This window comes from Chamaea fasciata, unplaced genomic scaffold, assembly GCF_029207755.1.
Source record: "Chamaea fasciata isolate MVZ Bird 193981 ecotype frontalis unplaced genomic scaffold, bChaFas1.0.hap1 SCAF_4, whole genome shotgun sequence".
In the NCBI taxonomy this organism is placed as follows: Eukaryota; Metazoa; Chordata; class Aves; order Passeriformes; family Sylviidae; genus Chamaea; species Chamaea fasciata.
Genome location: NW_027094089.1, coordinates 2,698,240 through 2,717,166, shown reverse-complemented (window position 1 = coordinate 2,717,166; position 18,927 = coordinate 2,698,240). Strand labels below are relative to the sequence as shown.

The 18,927-nt window shown below is 38.4% G+C and overlaps 1 protein-coding gene across 1 annotated transcript in view; it reads left to right on the top strand.

Moving 5' to 3' along the window:
- The first annotated feature begins 1 nt into the window (after position 1).
- MRPS27 (mitochondrial ribosomal protein S27) overlaps positions 2–18,927 on the top strand; it is a 42,884-nt gene continuing 23,958 nt past the window's right edge. Inside the window, exons 1-4 of the mRNA XM_066180722.1 lie at positions 2–89; positions 1,955–2,032; positions 7,549–7,619; positions 9,493–9,551. Of these exons, the coding sequence (XP_066036819.1) occupies positions 26–89; positions 1,955–2,032; positions 7,549–7,619; positions 9,493–9,551 (272 nt within the window). The 5' untranslated portion in view covers positions 2–25. The remainder of the gene's footprint in view (positions 90–1,954; positions 2,033–7,548; positions 7,620–9,492; positions 9,552–18,927) is intronic.

Genomic DNA, 18,927 nt, shown 5'->3' with positions numbered 1-18,927 from the left:
GCCCGCCTCCTCCGGCCTCGGCGCCATGGCCGCCCCCGTGCTGCGGCGGGCCGTGCTCTGCGGCGGGAGCGCCCTCGGCGCGGCCCCAGGTCGGTGCGCTGCTGGCGGGGCGGGGGGCGGCGCTGGTCGTCGGGGGAGCGTGAGCAGGGACGGGGCGCTGCGTAGGGACCTCTCTCACCTTTCCCTCCTCCCTCTGTGTGCGTGTGTGGAATTATAGCTCGGATATGATTATAGCTCAGATGTATAGCTCGGAAGGCGCTGAATGGCTAGTGTGTAGTGCAGGGGACTGTTCGCAGTTTGGTGGTTTTTTTTAATAGGTAATTCCCCCGTGCCGATTTCATAGGACATGATAGGAGGAGCTGCCTCTTTGGGTTAGGGAAAGCCACGCGGAATTGTGCCGGAGGCCGCCAAGCCCGCGCGTGTTCCGCAGAACTGCTACCGGCGGTGACAGCGGCGCCACCGAGGCCGGTGTTTTGGAAGAGCCAAAGGTGTGACCTTCGGGAAGAACTGAGCCCAGTAACAGTGTGGTGGCTGCTGCCCGTTCCGCCCTGGGCCAGCCCGCGTTTCTCTGCGCTGTTTCCCGGGAGCTGCGGCCGTGCCGCCCTGGCTCCGGGCCCGGCCCCTCAGCGCGGCGCTCGCACACCGGGGCCTGTGTGTGTGTGCTGCCCAAAATAGCCCCGGAAAGAAAGCCTCGTGCTTGCTAGCGGCCTCCTTAGCTGCAAATGAATGAATGAATGAATGAATGAATGACTTTTTGTTTATGCTGAAGGAAAAAAACCCGGCAATAAAAGACCCGAAACCCGCTACACCAGCCCGCCCCCCCCCGGGCCCCCCCGAGTGTTTAGTGTGCCTCTTTTATCAACATAACGAAAAAGACTGCTAAAGGAAACGCTGTCGGCCACCAGAAATACCTTTTTTTTAAAAAAATTATTATTCTTTATCTACTGTTTGGTAAAGTGTTGTACGTATTTTTGAAGTCCGACTGCAGAATTCTGTGTCCTGAATCTTTCTGACGATAGTTTCCTGTGGTGTTCCGGGTGGATGTGTGGGTATAATTGCCTGTCAGAAAGGTCCTAAGAAGGGAAGATTGTTTCGCAACCAAAATGAAACTTTTAGTGCTAGCAGGTAGATATTTAGATGAAGGCTTTGAAGTAGTTGCTGAGACTTCTGTGTAGCATTGTAGAGTCTATTTTTAAAATATTCTTACTTCATAACGTTAATTCCTACAACCTTCTGTATATATTTCTATATCGTCTTTCAACAAATTTTATCCAGGTGTTCCTCCTGCATTTTCAAGACCTCATCATCTGTAACTGATACACAAGTTCTTCCAGCTGAAGAATTTTCTGTTTTGTTTCAAAAGCTAGCACAGCATCTTGAGCAGTTTTGGTGGTACAAAGAATGTTTGGAAAAAGCTTTCAAAAATATTTCAGTGAGTCTGCAGTTCGTAGGAGATGTGAGACTGGAGATTATAAAAATGAAAGTATTTTCAGTGAGGCATGCCTTTATAGGTGGAAATAATAACCATTCGGCAACAACAGAAGAGCCTGTTTGTGTGTAGCTGGGATTTTTTTTGCTTATGTTTTTGTCCTGCATTTAGCTAATGGCTAACATTTGATGAAAAGGGTTTGTGTGCACAGAGAAGTTGCTTTCATTGTTGAGGGTTTTTTCTACCTTTACAAATTTGCTATTTTCTTAAATACGGAGGTTGGGATGGAGATGCGCGATTCATGCTGAAACATGAAACTGAAAAGCTTTTCAGTTTTAAGTATTACAGTGTAATAGCTGATCCACATACAAAGAATTTGAATTTTCACATTAGTAGCTACTGGCATAAAGACAGTTTAATGCATCCCACTTGGTAAATATGACAGAAAAATGCAGTACCTAATAAAATGTTTGTTTAGAGCTGTGCAAGCAGCCCAGCTTACATAGAGATTTCTCTCTTCATCAGGTCGAAGATCTCTTCTTTCTTCAGCCTATGTGGACAGCTCAAAATGGGAAAAGAGAAAAAAAGAGGAGCATAACCTGGGTGAGAAGAGTTTGTTTTCTGTCTCCACTTTGTTTAATTAATTGCAACCTGAGCTCATTTTTGGTTACCTTATTATCTGTAAATCCTTCAAAATAAAAAAAGGTGTGAAACAATGTGCTCAACATGTTAAAAATCTGTTATATGTATTTTAAGCCGTAGTGCAGAAACAAGTTAGAATTTGCCTGTTTACTTAATATTCAGTTTCTAGGAGCTGATTTTTTTCTTTCACAAAATTCAAACGTATAACTGTCTGTGTCTGATGTCTTCATTGATGTTGTTTTAACAGTACTGCAGTGTGAAAAAAAAGCTATTCTGTAAGTATTACGGGACAGTCATATATAAAGAAATTTTTTAAAAAGGAAATTTTCCTCAGGGTTTTGCAGTTTCTTCTTATAGATTTTTTTAGGGGGAGATGGGGAATGAACCCTGTTTTCAAGAAATTATATGTTAAACTGTATATGTACCTTTATTTTCAAGAAGTTATATGTTAAACTGTATCTCCTGTGCAAACTTTATAGCTAAATTATTTGTCTAGATTACATTCAAAATGACATTTCGCTGTCTTTTTGGTGGCTACATTAAATATGTGTCTTGAAATGCATTTTTCCATGCTAAAGATAAATTAAAAAAAAAAAAAATTCTATACCACAGGTGTTTTATAAGGCTCTTTATTTGTAGTCTGTTTTCATTACTGGGCCCCCGAACTGTGGTTATTACTTGCAACACAGATTATGAGGCTGAAAGAAGAATCATCAGGTGAAATTCAGGGGCTTTTGTCTGGCAGGAGGACAGACAGATTGATCAGACTGATATTTTTTATGCACTAATTTGTTTCTTTTATTTGCCTGTGAGCATTTAGGTGGGAGTTGTCAACATGTACTGATGAGAGACAGCCAGTGGGTCCTCGTGTCTGTAGTTTGGATCCTGCAGAGGCTGTTAATGTCTTGTTACTCACTTTGCTGTCAGTAGGACTGCTCATGCAGTGTATTTTGGGCTGGAGCCACAGGTTTGGGCCCTGAGATACATTTTAAGTAGTCACCCCCAGGTGAAAATGGATTCTTATTTTGACAAATGTCACAGCCAATAGAAATCCACAGTAGAAGAAAACTCTGTTTGGTACAATTCATGTTTGGCTTTCTCCAGGCCTGGCAAGACCTTCTGTGACTGCTTGGCAGGCACAGCTCTTGCTGCTCCTCTGCTGATGGTCTTGAGCCAAAGCAGATGTCTATTCCATGATTTTCAAAGAGCTGCTTTGCATTTTCATTTTGTGTTCGCAGAAAAGAGAAAACAAGTTAACACGGTGTCAGCTGTATTAGCATTTTCAGAGAGGAGACAGCCCTGCAGACGTCTGCTCTGTAGCTGTCAATTGTGTGGTTGCACATGTAGTCTTGTCTGTACTAGCTGGTGATTATAGCTAGAGTGAGTTCCTTGTGTTGAGGAAATGCTCTTTTATTTGTGTGTTTCAGACGTTGTTTCAGAACTGTTATGCAGAACTGTGTTGTGAGGATACTTTTAACAGAAAAATAAGGATTTTTTGATTTAAAGTCAGTCCCGTTTCTCTGCTGCAATGATGTGCTGTCTCAGACACAAACTCATTTACTGTGTCCATGTAAGACATTCTTTATTGTCTTCTCTGTAACCTCTGTTCAGAGTCCAGGTGTGAATGAGTTTAGCAAACTTCACTACTGAAAAATGTGTGGGAAATAGCAAGACTGTGTTTTGTGTACCTAAACACTTTTGTTCAAGTAGATAGGAACTGAAAATGCGTTAGTTTGGAATTTGCAAATTGCTTGTTGGTAGGAAGATACCTGCCCAGAAGCAATTTCGATTCCACTTGCTAAAAATGAAGTACCAAGGAAACCAGAATCCTGGGGGGTGGCAGAATGCAGGTGAGATAGGAAATTTCTTGTTTTTTTAAAAAGGTTCACAGTACCTAAATTGGCTCATCTGCAACACCAGGTGGCAGTGCTGCCCTTACTCACATGAATAATTTCCATTCAAAGCCTTGTTCAGCACGAAGCTGTTGTTCTTTCCAGGTATGTGGAAATAAAGATAAATGTGGAACAGATAAATCTGTAAGGCAAAATACTTGCCTCAGCCTTTATATTGTAGTTGAGTCTTTAAAATAAAGCAAGGCTTTCTTTATAGCACCAGTTAGCCTGTGAATTAAGGTATCAGCTCTGCCCATCACTCCCGGGACAGGTAGACTTTGCATCTCAGTTGTATCACCATTTCCCACCACTGGATCAGAACTCTGTCTTGAATTAACCACTTCTAAGAATACAAGGGTGTAAATAGAATAAAAATGACCTTACGTGGTGGCCAAATGTGCCACTTACTGATAATGTGCTACTTGTTGATGTGGCTGCTTTCTGAGGACAGGTACACACGGTGGATAGGTACATCCTGGGAAACTAGGATGATTTCCTAGGCCACCAAACTGGAAGTCATAACTACTGACCTGGAAAGTGAGGGTCAGTATTTTCTGAGTCATTGTCCTGAGCCACCGTGTTGCAGGCAGCAAGACATTGAATTTCTATGGACAAATGAAAATAGAAGTGAACATGATCTCTCATGTACCAGAGTCCTCTGAGAAATCACGGCCTGAAATTAAATGACCTAAGCTTATATTTACGGTTTATTTCATTAATTTTGTTAATTCTTGAATATGCAGTAAAACATTTTTTAAAAAATTAAATTTATGGAGTTAATCTTGTAGAAATGAATTTTTAGGCTGTATACATGAGAGATTGTGTAGACTAGTGGTGTTCTTGACGATTCAGATAAAAGTATTTGCAATATGTGTCTGTTAAAATGTACACAGAGTTTTGTTTTGGCTGTTAAAATATTGGTCTGGTTTATACACCAGTGTAAGCACTCAGGTTTTCCTACCAACAGTGCTGGGAGACTTGGGCATTCACATGCTTGCATTCTAGTACTGCTGTCAGGATGAGTTAACTAAGAAGAAACTTTAATCTTGATTATTGAATAGCAATTTATGGAGCCAACTTGATTTACAAAAGTTATTTCAAATTAAGAATTTGAGAAAAAGAAGTCTTGTTTTAGGTGTTCTTCACGCAAAACAAGCTAGGAAATAATTACTCATTGCAATTAATTCCTGAAGTACTGCTACTTCAGAAACATCAACTTGTCTGAAAACAAAGTTTAATTTCCCATTATCTTCCCTTTTCTCCTATTCTTTTAGGTTTAATCAGCCCTCATTTTGTTGTCTGTCTTACATTGGAGATGATAGTTAAATGTTTAATGTTGTCTGGAGTTCATAGACAAGTGCTTTCCATACTGTAGATCTAATGGAGAGTTTCTGCTTTGTAGAGAGCAATAAAGGTCAGTCATTAAAATTCTATGTGTGAAATCTCTCAGAGGATGCTGTTGTATAATGACTGACAGTCTTGTGATCTTGTATTCATGGCATTGTCTTCATTTGGTTTATATTCTACTATGATAGTTTTCTAGAGTGGGCTCTTCATCTTCATGAGCACCCAGACAAAAGAAATGCCATGCTCAGGGCTTGAGTGTAGCCCAGAATGGTTGTAGAGGTCATCTTCTACTTTCAGGACGGTGATGCATAACAAAACCAGTTCTGGAATAGATAAATGAGCTCAGTCCCACGTCCACATTGCTGTATCACCAAAGATACCAGATTTTGAAGCATACACTTCCTTCCAACTGTCTCAAAATGGAGATAAGGAATGGTGGATGACAGTTGACTTCATTTAGACAAGGACCTACACATGGTGGCTTGGTCTGGATAAGCTGAGCTGGTCACAGCTTCCCTACTCTATAACTTCTGGCACTGCTGGGAATGCTCCATGTGCTCCATCAGGACCTTTGTGACTTCTGGAGAGATGGGTAATACAGGGCCAAGGGCAGTCTTAGCCACTTCTTTAAAGGATTCCCATATAAATTTCTTTACCATTAAAAAATTGCATCTGTTTTTTTAGTGGTTATCTTAGAGCATGGCCTTGATAAGCCCACATCACCTCAGCTTCTTGCACTCTTTTTTAGGAGCTGATACTGGCCTTACTGACTTTGCCACAGATTTCCCTTTGCTTTCATGGTCACGAAAAGTTAGCCTTCCCTCAGCCAGAGGATAAATGCTCATTTTGTGTTTTGAAGAACTCCTCAGGAGGAAAGTTGTTATGTAAACAAGGAATACTGCTATGTGGCAGACAGCAGCGTTGTAGAGACTGGGAGTCAACTGTTTTATTCCAAGTCAGGTCTCTAACATTTTACTGAAAACTTCATGCATGTGCTGTAATTTGACAGATTGCCTATAAGGTCAGAGTGGCAGTGAATATCATTTGTTTTGTTAAAACTGTACCCTCCAGTGTTCACGGTGGTACAAGTGTTTTTAAAATATTAAATAGCAATATCACTTGTTTTGTGGACAGCATCCCTCAGAGACAGAGCATGTTGCTGGTGCAGTGCTGTTTCCTGCCCCTGACAGCTTTGCAAGAGTAGGAGGGTTAGTCTGTTCTGATGCAGTGCTGCAGTTTCTGCTTACCTCACATTTCACTGGCTGGTGTGGAGGCAGGTTGACCTTTTTGGAAAATTAATTGTAAAATGAGCCAACCCAGCAGCTTGCCAAGGATGGCCAGCGGGCCTTACTGAGAGATGTCAAAAGAGTGACTCACTGACTAACAGCTTCAAAGTTCCAAATGTTGCAAGAGGGTATGTGTTAGATTTCTGGTCCTCAGGATGGAGGAGAATAGCAAGAAAGAGTATGATTGAAGTCTCCAAAATTTATAGATTTGTTATCGTCAGTTCATGGTCAAACAGATGACATGAAGCATATGTTAAGCAGCTTAATCTATCTGAGTAATCTTTATTTTCTATGAGCAGTACAAAGCTAAAACTCCAAATTAAATTAATTTAACGTCCAATTAATTTATTAAATGCAATGGCTGGCTACCTGTTCAACAGTCAGAGGTGTAAGTTCCTGCATGGTCAGATTAATATTGTTATACGACTGCTGAAGCAGAATGCTGTAAAGCTACTTAGTTACCGTCACAGTGGCCCATTTGATTAACAGGATTTCTTTGGATTGCTATTTGTGACTGTGAGGTTTATCAGTATGGTACCACATGTTTCTGTGTCTGTTTGTTTTGCTGTAAAATAAAAATCCATGCCTAAAGTACTGTCCAGCATATGCTAGGCTTGAAAGCAAGTGGGAATTTTAAGGACATCTGCTAATTTTTTGTTTTATATGACTTATATTAGTTATACTCATTTCATCCAGCACTTTTTGGAGTAGTTTTTGTTTTACCCTTTTTTTCTAATAAGTTATAATCATCATGTTGAGAACCTTCTTATGTATTATTTCCTGTTAAAGTGTTCAACAATAACTGAAAGTACTATTTTCATACAGTTTTAAAATGGGATGTTAAGAACCCAGAATTTGATTACATGGACATAGGTTCTAGGTTATATGATGGCTCTGCAGATTTTCCTGTTGTGCCTGTTGATTAAACACATGCTTTTTCTGCTTTCTCCAGCTGACTTGGCCCACCTAATGGACAGAACCTATGAAAGAAAACTGCCTGTCAGCTCTCTGACAGTAGCCCGGGTAAGGAAATAAATCCCAATCATAAACTGGTAGAAATGACTGTGGAATGCTTGTGTAGTGAACTGAGAGGCAATAAATGATACCACCTCTCTTAGGAGTTCAGGGATCATAAATGTCTTGTTATATTATTAAATTGCTGCCTAAAGCTGTTTTACTGATACTTTGTACTCATTAGTTAGTACCCAGGCCATGGAGTTTTCAGGGCAGATTTTTTTTTTTTTAATCAGGCCTTGCTGTTATTGGGTTGTGTATTTCCCTAATATGTGTTTCCTGTCTTCCTGTGGTTTCTGTCTTTGTGAGGGCTTTAAAACCTCCTCAGGCACAGTGTGAGAACCCAGGCTGCTAAGGGAATGCACTGAATTAGTACACTGCACTGCACTGTCTTCTTCCAGTTCCAGGCTTCTTTCAGAGTGAGGTGGAGGTGGACGTATTTTGCTTTTATAGCTTTCTCTCGTTGCAGCAGACTGAGGCAGAACAAATGCTGACCTGGGTTAATCAAAGCCATTATTTTTACTGGATTAGTAACCAGTTCCGTCCTCTAGATGGATTAGTCAGGAAAAGGGGAGGAGAAACAGAGATATCGTAATAAAGAAGGAGAATAAATATGTCATTTGTTTTAAAAACAAAAGAAAGTAATTTCAATCTTCAAAATTATACAGTGAAGCTGAGTTATCTCAGTAATGTCCCTGTTTCGTAATATCACTAATTATGATAATTTGCACCACTAACTGAGGAGTCGCAGAAGGCTTTGTTCAGTTACAAGAGCAAGCATATATACAGATCAAGCATTCTTGACCATTGCTTCTGAGACAGTGTTCATGAGGGGAAATGGATGTTCCTCTCCTTTTAATGAATCAGATTTATTCCTTTCCTGCTTTGGGCTGACCTCCCTGGAGAAATGGCATTTTCATATTGTCAGATAGCCCCATTTTCCAACACCTGGTGCTAACATCAGATCCTTACTTTCTGAAATGTAGGTGGAGCACACATTTGTGCCACTGCCGTGTTCAGAAGATGAGATCTCTGTATACAGCATGCAGAGAGAATTAAGAAATGGGAGACCAAACACTAGTCAGCCGAAATTGTTGTTTTTAGCTTAGGCTTAGGTTAAAGAGAAGTACTGACCTTGAGAACATGTTTGTTTATTCTGAACTAAAGGCATTATATTATAAAGATGCTGTAGTGTTCCAGGACCTTTTTGCTTATGTTAGTAAAACGTACAGGAAAATGGGATTCAGTGTTACCATAAGACAAAGTCTGGTTGTAAACTTGGGTTGTAATTAAGTAATTGATAGCACTGGGAGTTCTGTAAGAAGACATGATTGTAAATGAGAAGACAGTTGTGCTGTACAGCATGGGAGAGTGATTTTTTTTCTTACCATTATTTATACAAAAAATACAAAATTTTGCTGTCCCTGTGCTTCAGAATATATAGTATGAATAAGCAACGTATAAGGAAAAGAATATTTTTTGAAAAAAGCAATAAGGCATGTCATGACTCACTAAAAATTGTAGCAAAAAATCTAAGGAATTGAATATATGCTTAAAATAAAGAATATGATTACAGAGCAAAAGATTTAGACAAACAGCAAAAATACAGGATACTGAGCTATAGGTGTTTAATCCTCTGATGGCTTTCAAGATGCATAAAGTTTCTCAGAATTAAGGAACGGGGTTGTCTCAGTTTAAAAAGATTTGAGTTTTAGCAGTCTAGAACAAACCAGAATTAGGAGCAAGCAAAGATGTGAAGAATTTCAGTACTGTCAGACAGCTAAATATGCCAGACAAATGTATTTTGTCATTGAATTTTTCTTCTAATATGCTTCATGTGGGTGCTCCCTTTTTATGCTTTTATTTCTTATTTTTTAATCAGTTTGTTGACAACATTTCTTCACGAGAAGAAGTGGATCAAGCCGAATACTACCTTTACAGGTAAGCATGTCTTCCCCCCAATGTGAACTTTGAGTCATACAAGTAAATGCCATCAAGTCTTGTCCTTTGAAGACTGACCCTTTTTTCCAGCTTCTTGGCTTTGATTTCTCTCTTGCAAAGTATGTGCATCTACTTGTCTTACAGCTCACAGCCAAGGGCTTCCTTGCCAACTTCTCCATGGTTATGGCTGCCCTTCTCTGGACCTCTGGCATTGTCTCCTGTCAGGCACGTTAATCTGAGATACTGAGCTAGCAGCTAATGCGACTGCCAGCTGTGGTCTGTGTTAGAGATGCTGAAATTATAAGGAGTGATGTTTGTTCATAGTTTTTTCTTCTGATACTTTTTTTCCATCAGAGTCATTATTTATTTAAATTTACAAGATATTTGGATTTCTAAGTGTAGGATTCAGGGAAGTTCATTTCCTTAGAACACAGAAGAATGAAAATAGGCATCCTGTGGTAATGATCAGGTCAAGGCTGAATGGAATATATTATTCCCTTAGTACTTGTATGTTTCCCAGATAAGCTGTGTAGTTCCCATTTTGCATGGGTTGTTAGGGTGTTTGGCAACTATTTTTGTGTTGATTGAAGTGTACAGGGTACCTTTTCTGGTAGTGTCAGGTTGAATGTTTGCTTGCTTCATGTCAATACCTCTCAATATTGACTTTAACAGGGTAGCAATTATTGTTGATCACTAGAGTACATTAGTTCTTTTAGGATAGTCGCACACACGTTTTGAAAACTAAGTTTTGTGATAGAGAAAGTAACACATCCTGTCAAAGCATATGAGAGGGCATCCTTACAAATAATACCAGGTTATTATTTGTAAATAATAACAATTGGGTGTTTTTTTAGTTAAGGTGTTTCCTGGATAGCTGTTTTAAGTATATGCACGGTTTTAAGTTAAGTGACTGCATTAGACTTCAGATTCCTGATTCTGTTGTTCTGTCGGGACAGTATCTGAACCATGGAACTTCAAGATGGAAACAATGGAAATAGGTTAGTGCTAGCAATATCTTGTAGCTTAAAAACAAAAAGAATCTGTGGTTAGAAATCCATTTTCCATCCTGCAACAGCAGAGATGAAAACAGAAGAAGGTAAAGGCAGTTAAATGCAAGCCCTCTAGTACCTTTTACTAACACGCCTGTATGTGTTGTGCCACATGTCCTTAAGTCCTGTCTGATGGAGTCAGGCCCTCTAGGGTCAGCAATTCCAAGAGACCTTTGACTTCTCTGGCATGCAAAGGAAAGTGGGGTAGTGATGTGTCTGTAATGTATCTTACCCATTCTTTCTTCTTGAAAAAAGAAGTCTGGAAAGAGTGACAAAAAGAAGCAAAAATGGTCCATAGTAAGAGTGACAGAATATTATGGGAATCTCTAACATGTAAATATTCTTCTTAGTCTTAATATGTGCCTGGTTAGTACCTCAGGTAAAAACGCAGGATTTCTATCCTTAAGAACATACTCTAGTAGAGAGAGTTACAGTTCAAAACAAATCGTGGTTATTTACTATTTTCCTAAGACAAAATTCTGCTAACTGTTGGTGAGAGTGTAGCTGTGTGCATATCAAATATAATCATTTGTCATTGATATAGATTTTAGTCATCCATATGGAGAGAATAGAAAAGCATTGATGTGTCACGTGGCTTGTCAGACATGCTCTAGCTGGAATTTTTCTTCTGTGTGTCCCTATGATGCTGCTTTGTTTTGGAATAGCAAAATGCTGTCTTTTGGTGATAGTAGCATCAGTTTTCAAGGAGACTTCATTCCAGCATTGATCCATGAAACTATTCTCAAAATGGACATGTATGCAGGTAATGAAACAGTGTAGAGAGGTCTATAATTCATGTAAAAATCCTAATTATAACAGCATTTTCTCTATCACGTGAAAATAAGTGTTTTAGCTTCAGGATATAGGAGATGTGGGTATTTGCAAGACCTTTTAGTAGGTCATTATTACATTTTGCACTTAGGCTGGAGACATGAAATGAAAGACATTTTAATAAAGATGTTATAAAATATCTTTGCAGCTGTGAGGATGTTTGACACAGAAAAATGTCCCGTCTAAATGGCCATACCATGAAACATAAATGTAGGTGGTAGAGAGGGAAAGTTATGCAGCAGAGAAGCTTTGACAAGAAATCTCTTTTTCTGCCTTAATGTGAAAGTTCCAAGTATGATTTCTCTTGTGTTTAAGGAGATTAAACTTCAGGACAGGAGAAAGGCAGTATCAGAGAAAAACTGGTTTATGTCCATTTTTTATGTTTTATGTCTTCTGAGGTATACAGGTATGTTGCAAACAAATGTTGTGTACATGGCCTGGTAAATTGACTGTATGTGCATTTGCCTGAACATAATTAATCAGAATGCTCCTAGAGTCCTGTTGTTTTCCCCATAGCTGCTTGTAGAGTGTGAGGAGGGGAATTTGGTACTTCTCCCTGGTGTTTGGAGCCTCTGGCAACCTGAGGGGAAGGGTAGTCAGTTCCAAGGCCCCTGCAAGGTTGGAGGATGTTCCTGGTACCAAAGGCAAGCTGCCTGTGGGAAGAATCAGAGGGAAGTAATGGCATTTCCATGCTTGCAGTGTAGGGTTTTCCTGGGGATGGGAGTAACACATCTTGTAATTGTTAGCTTTGTAGACTGGAAACTCTCCATCTATAATGTGAGGCAGAACGTAGTTTTAAAAAGTAGTATTCTGGAGCATTACCATAATGCATTTAGGATCCCAAAATAAAATATATGTGTTATATTTAGACCTATCCTTTTAAAGCAGTGGATCTCCAGCCATGCTGTCTCCACAGAGGATCTTGAGCTCTCAAGAATAGCCGTGTGGAAACTGCTATGCTACATTGTGGAACATGTCAGTAAGATGGTAAAGGCCAGTTTGAGGCATGATGTCATCTGCTTTCAGTGCTCCTCTTTTTGTTCTCTTCTGAATACCTCCCCCCCTCTGTTAACTGTCAGACTTTTTAAAAAATCCTTTCATCTCCTAGGATCCCAACAAAAATTCTCATCAGAATGCAGAGCACTTTCAGCCAGATCAAAGATCTGCAGTTCGCTGTACTTTGTCCTGTCTCACTGAGATGTCACTATTTCACACATCAGGGTGTTTTTCATATGATTGAAACATTAGCATAATGAAGAGAGGTTTTGTGATGTGGTAACTGCTGATTTTGTATGTAGGTTTTATGCCAACAAAGATTTTTCAGTGTGTGTGAAAAGAATCGCTGAAGTTTTTTTATGTAGAGATTCCTCAAGAGAATTTTTAATTGCACTAAACCCATGACCCACCATGTAGAAAAAAGTACACACAATGTCTGGAGGATGTGTTTATATGTGCATGTGCTCTGCAAATTCTTGCACAATCTGCCTAGATCTTTTTATTACCTTTCTGTGATTGGTAATTTTTTTTGAAAACAGAGCTGCTTCTTCAGACTTCTGGATTTATTACCTGGGGTCTATACTTGATTATAATCACAAAATAGGACAATAGCAAATGATTAGAAGTTATTCTTAGATGTACTGTCTTTCATAGAATCATATTATTGTTTAGGTTGGATGATAGTAAGTTGAGTTTTGAGGCCTAATTTCAGCCTTTAAATCATTTTGGGTCTGTGATCTCTGCACTTATGAAATTGTGCTTTTTCCTAGTAGTACCTGTGTGTCACTGCTTAGGGCAACATTAGATGCAAAATAAGTTTCACCTGCACACTCTATATTTGCATGTCTGTTCTGTGGGTGCAGAAGTTGCACTTTTACTTTCATGCCAGTCAAGCACTTAGCATCTGAAAATGTTGTTACTCTAAAGTATTGTTTATAATAAATTTTCACAATGGACCAAAAAAATTGTATTTCTGAATGATATTTGCATGACATTCATTCTCAATAGTATGATACTTTGTTTCTGTATATAAATCATAGTGAACATAATGAATACCATTAACCTGTTTCAGCACAATTAGAAGAGATGTAGACACAGTCCTATAACATATTTAATTCTTCCTGTGAGATGTTTTCATTCCCTTAAGGCTGTAGGTGAAATAGACTTCATTAACTGATCAAATTTTGGTTTTCAATGCCTCCAGAGAAGTATATGGATTAAAAAAAAGTTATAAAAATAAATGAGTTGGAAATAGCTGCTTGCAATCAAGTTATGCAGCAGTTACATTTTGGAATGATATTGAGAAGTGGTGGAAGCATCTGAAGAGAAGAATACACTTTGTTGGCAGAATGGTATGTTTTACCAGTTTGGACACCTGCCTAGGCTGAGTGCTCCAAAGTAAGTTCATTTGCAGAAGATTTGGGCAGCTCTTCAGAAGGTAGGGAGGCACAAGGAAGAGAAGCACCAGAGAGATGTACCTCATTAGAATATTTACTTACTTTCATGTGAATGACAGAAATACCAGTGTTTAGTGCTGTTCCACTATGGTTGCCAGTGTGTGATGCTGCTTTATGTGAAGAAATACTGGTCACTATCCAAGCCAGTGCCGTCAGATGTAGGTGTTCTTCCTGTAGGGACTCTAGTGTGCTTCTGGCTCCCTCACTCACTCATTTCTGCACAGAGGGGCACACATTCTTACTCTCCCTCTCATCTTTCACAGTTTCTGTGTTGCGTTCATCTGTCTGTGGTTTGTCACAGTCTGAACTGTCTGAATCTTTGGAAAAATCCATTAGTGAATACGTTTCAGAATCCAGAGCCAAATTTCAGCAAGCCTTATCCTGTAACCACATCAAATTTTGGTGTGCTCAGTGTAACATGCTGTGAAGTGCAGGAGAACTATCAGTAAAGATAAAACATTGAAGGGCATTCAGAAGGGTCTTTTGCTGTAATACATGCCTTTTTAGTAGTCTGCTTTTCAAAGTTCATCTGTCCTTTTGTATATATAGTTTTCTTAAACTTGGCAGAAACTAGTCAAGAATTTTCTAGGCACTGCATATAAAAGCACAAAAAGTTGGAAGGCTTTTCACCAGCACTGATTTTTTTGTGTGTGTGTTGCCAGTGCTAGAAAGATAAGCGTTTGGATTTTAAAAGCTTTGTATTTAAAGCAAGAGGAAAACAAGGATTCTTCTACAAACAGAATGCAATATCAGTGTTGGGGGTAATCTGTCCTCCTCCTCGTCTCCAGTATTTCTGGAGTCAATAGAAAGACAAAGCCAGTCAGATTTAGAAATTGACAAAAATTACTTGGTCCACACTCCATGTGGATACATTTTTCATTTACTATTTGAACACAGGCTTTCATTACAGTTCTTGGAAGAAAAGAGTATTAGCAGAATTTCCATATCTTTCACCCAACATCTTTCTTGCCAACAGCTCAAAAGCTTTCTGTCTAGTAGCTTCTACTGAAAATACTTTAAAGTCAAATGTGACCAGATCTGAACTGTTGTAGTCATGTATTGAAAGAGAAAGGGCAATTTTGTCTCTGAGTTTGATCCATACTCATCCTTAAAGGTCAATTTTGCTATAACCAGTGGCATTCCAGAAGTTGTTTAGTAAACCCGTGCATCAGCAAAAGCCTGTCTGGAGGCAGATCTTGCATTATGTTTTAGAAATACTGAAAGTCCAGACAGAGGTTAAATGCAGCCATAAATGTAGAGAGTGAGCTGTTTGTATGAATACAAATGGCCAGGACAGACTAAAGCTTTTTCTGAGCTTCAGAATTTAAAACAAGACAGGCAAAGATCTGTTCCTTTGCTAGCTTTAGTTAATGACTATATGACTAATAATTGTAAAGATATACTGGAGATCTAACTCCATCTGGCTTCCCCTGCAAGAAATTCCTGGTTCTGCTACAGCCCATGAGTGGCAACAGCAGTCAAAGCCAGTCTCCAATTCTATGCAAATGGGAAAAAAAAGCATATGAAGTTAATGTTTTTTGCTTTTCTAAATAGTGTTAAACAGTACAGGAGTCTTTTCTCTTTCAGTTGTGTTGAGAGTGGCAGCTACCAGCATAAACCCATGGATTTTTATTAGGCTTACAACCATTACCAGAGCTGCCATGGTCCCTTCCTTAGGAACTGTTAACTTTATGGTCATTGTATCCATCAACTTAAATCATTCTTCTGTGTGGTGCAGAGATGTATTTCCTTTTTGGATCAAAATAAATACAGTAGAAAAAATAACTAGGAACTACTTGTTACTATCGACTTGTTATGGAATAATCGTGACGTGCTGTAGACCAGAGCTGTCTTATTGTGGGTAGGTTGATTAGAATTAGAATTATTTGAATTGTTGACATGGTATTAGTTTAAATCAGCAAGCAAGAAACCTTAATTCAAATAAAATATTTTAATAATGTTTCATGTTTCTGATTTAAATTATATTTTTAAAGAAGGCCTTGTTGCTGTTTTCTGGCAGCAGAAAACAAGTTTTTCAAACCAGTTTCATTTCATTGAAAGGATTGTACTCAATTTGGACCCATTTTCTTACTGAGCAAAGAGACAGTCTTGTGTAGACACTTCCGTGATTTACAGGTATTTCTTTACAGCTTTGTTTTATATATTTGATTTTCTTCTAAAAAAGAGATAAATGTTTACCAGAATGCTGTTTTTCCTGATGTGGACAGCTGCTATTGAGAAAGAACCTTAAGTGAAAGTATTACCTGCCTGCAAGTGTTCACATTTTAATGAGTATGTAAACATTAATTATATGAAATACAACATGGAAAGCATTTAAAACATAGCAATTTAGGAAATCTTGCTTTTATTTGGTAGACTAAGATTCTCAGTCTGTCAGGATTTTTGTATTTGTAGGTGCTAGTTTTTATTCCTGTTTTAATTTAGATGTGGTAAGCATGCATTCCTGCTATTTTGAGTCACATATTACTCATTTTTGAGCTCAACTGAACATAACATAGAAGAGTAAGGAGTATATTATGTCTGCAGCTGTAGAAAGAGCAATAGTTATTAATAAATCTGTTTTCAGTTGCTTAACTGGTAACCTTCTCTAGTTTATGCTGTGCTGCTTGTAAAACTAGCTGTACAATGTATGTTTCTCAGAGAGACAAATACATTTAATGCAGGTTTTATTTGCAGGGCATGTGAGCTGTTTTATTTTTTTCAAAGAGGAACTCTCTTGATTTTTTGTTAGCTTTAATTTACAGAATTGTAGTGCTGTTTAGCACTGGGTTGTGTGGTAGCCATTCAAATGAAAATCTTAAGCCATTTTAACTTCATCTATTCTAGACAGCATGTATGAAATAATAAAAGAGGTTTAAAACGGGACAGCATTTATCCTGTACTTTTAGAAATTCAAGTTTTTGTGCTACAGCAACCAGCATACTCAAAATGCTGAACAGTTTAAATGTCATAAACAGAGGGCCAAGTTCAAAGTCAAAAGGCTTCCAGACCAGGCAGAAAATGTCTTAGGAAAGTCAGTGATCAAGATTCTTTTACTGTAATCAATAATAGAAGAAAGAATAAAGGCAGTTTTTGAGGTAAGTCGAGATGTTATTTTGTTGCCATTAAAGGTGGTGAAGGTTTTCCAAGGGGTGAATCGGGATGTTCCTGACTGAAATGGACCCTCCAAGCAGCTGTGGATGAGCTTCTGATGAGGACAATAATTTTATTGAAAATCGATTTTTAAGAACAGGATAAGTATTTAGAGCCTGTATTGTGTTAATTTTATTATGGAAAAAATCAAGGTAGGAGCTGGAGAGTGAAGATATACAGTAAAAAGTGTCAGCTTTCAAATATCCTCAATGTGGGAAATAGGAGTTGCATACCTTGCCACAGCTGTTGTGTTTAAAATACATCTTGGTTTAAACATACATCCTGTAAAGTTTACCCACTTAACCGGATTTACTTTGTATTTTTTCTTATAATTGTTTTCTCTGACTTGTAACTGAAGGAAGGCTTGTAAGAAAGTGGGACTCGACATCCACTAAAAATGTGTAATGTTTTGAAACACTCCAGGGCATATCACATGGTAGTTTAACTTGAAAAGGGATGTCTGTCGCGTTTTCTAAATATTATTTCTCTTTACAATGTTGAGGAAAGATTTTTTTTCAGGAGACTGATGTGAGTGCTAGTTAGACCTATACATGCAGTTTCATGACATTTTTGTTTTTCTGTCGTGGCAACAGTGTATGCTCTTGCAGGTTGCATGGAAGCAGGCTTGGGTCCAAAGCATCTGTAACATTCCACCGCCTGAGAATTCCTATCCTGCACCACACTTGTTAGAAAACTGCCAATATGGTTGTAGGGTAGACTGATGGAGAGAAGGACAAAGGCATTAAGATATTTTTCCTGTCATACCTCAGCCAACATATGAAATACAAGGCTTATGCATTATTTCAGTGAGGACATACCTTCATTTTACTGTATGTAATGAAAGGTCCATATGATCTTAGTTTTAAATCATTGTTATATAAAATCTTGGTTTGTTTCACAGGCTTTTAAGATGACTGTGGTCTGATTAAGCACATAAAAAATGGACTACACCATCTAACTTGACTTCACATTGAAGAAAAGTGTTCTGTGCTTTGTTGGTAAGAGTGAAGACGTTCAGCCTAGTAATATGATACAATAGAGTGTATCCAGTACAGTCTATGGTGCTCAGACTGTGGTTTTGGTCCACATTGCTGCACAGTATGTAGTAACTGGTAGCAGGTGTGATACAAGTTCCAGAAGGTGAAAGCCTTTGGAAATGGAAAGAACATTTAAGATAACCATGTTAAGAGATGGAGTAATGCACCACAGTTACAGATCTGATCTAACTTTGTTCCGTTATACTCCATTTTAGAGAGAATGGTTTTATAACCAAATGAGAATTATTATGATGGGGAGGAGGTAGGTTTACATTAGCATGCATCTTTCTTTAGCTTGTAAATGACTGGGCATGTTAATTTTCAAGTAGCTGCCTTTTTATTTTAAAAAGACTGATGTATATGTTTTTGTAGGACTGAAAATGTTACATCAGCATACAGTTACCAAGGCATTTAGAAAATTACATGAGTATTTCCAACAGACCGTAGATTTCTTTTTGGCCCAAGTAATAAATAAACTTGAAAGGTCTATATGTTACTCTATTTCAGTGGTTTCGTTTTTTCTAAATAATTCCATCTTGAGAAATATCCAAAAAGATTAGAGTGCAGAATAAATATGAAAATAAGTAGGTAGATTTATTCAGCTTGTATATCAGCTTATTTCTGCATATACATTTGTGCCTGTGAAAAAGTGTTCTCCCCAAGGGCAGAAGCTTGATTTCAGACAGACCCACAAAACAATGCTTTGCTGTAATTGAGTAGAGGAATATTGAATCAGTAGATAACCAGAGGTCACGGTTATTACTTTTACTGTTTAGCAGAAAAGGGAAGTTAAGGTGCAAGTTTCTGAATATAAGATGCTCAGTAGCAAAATTTTTAAAAAACCAAAAAAAAC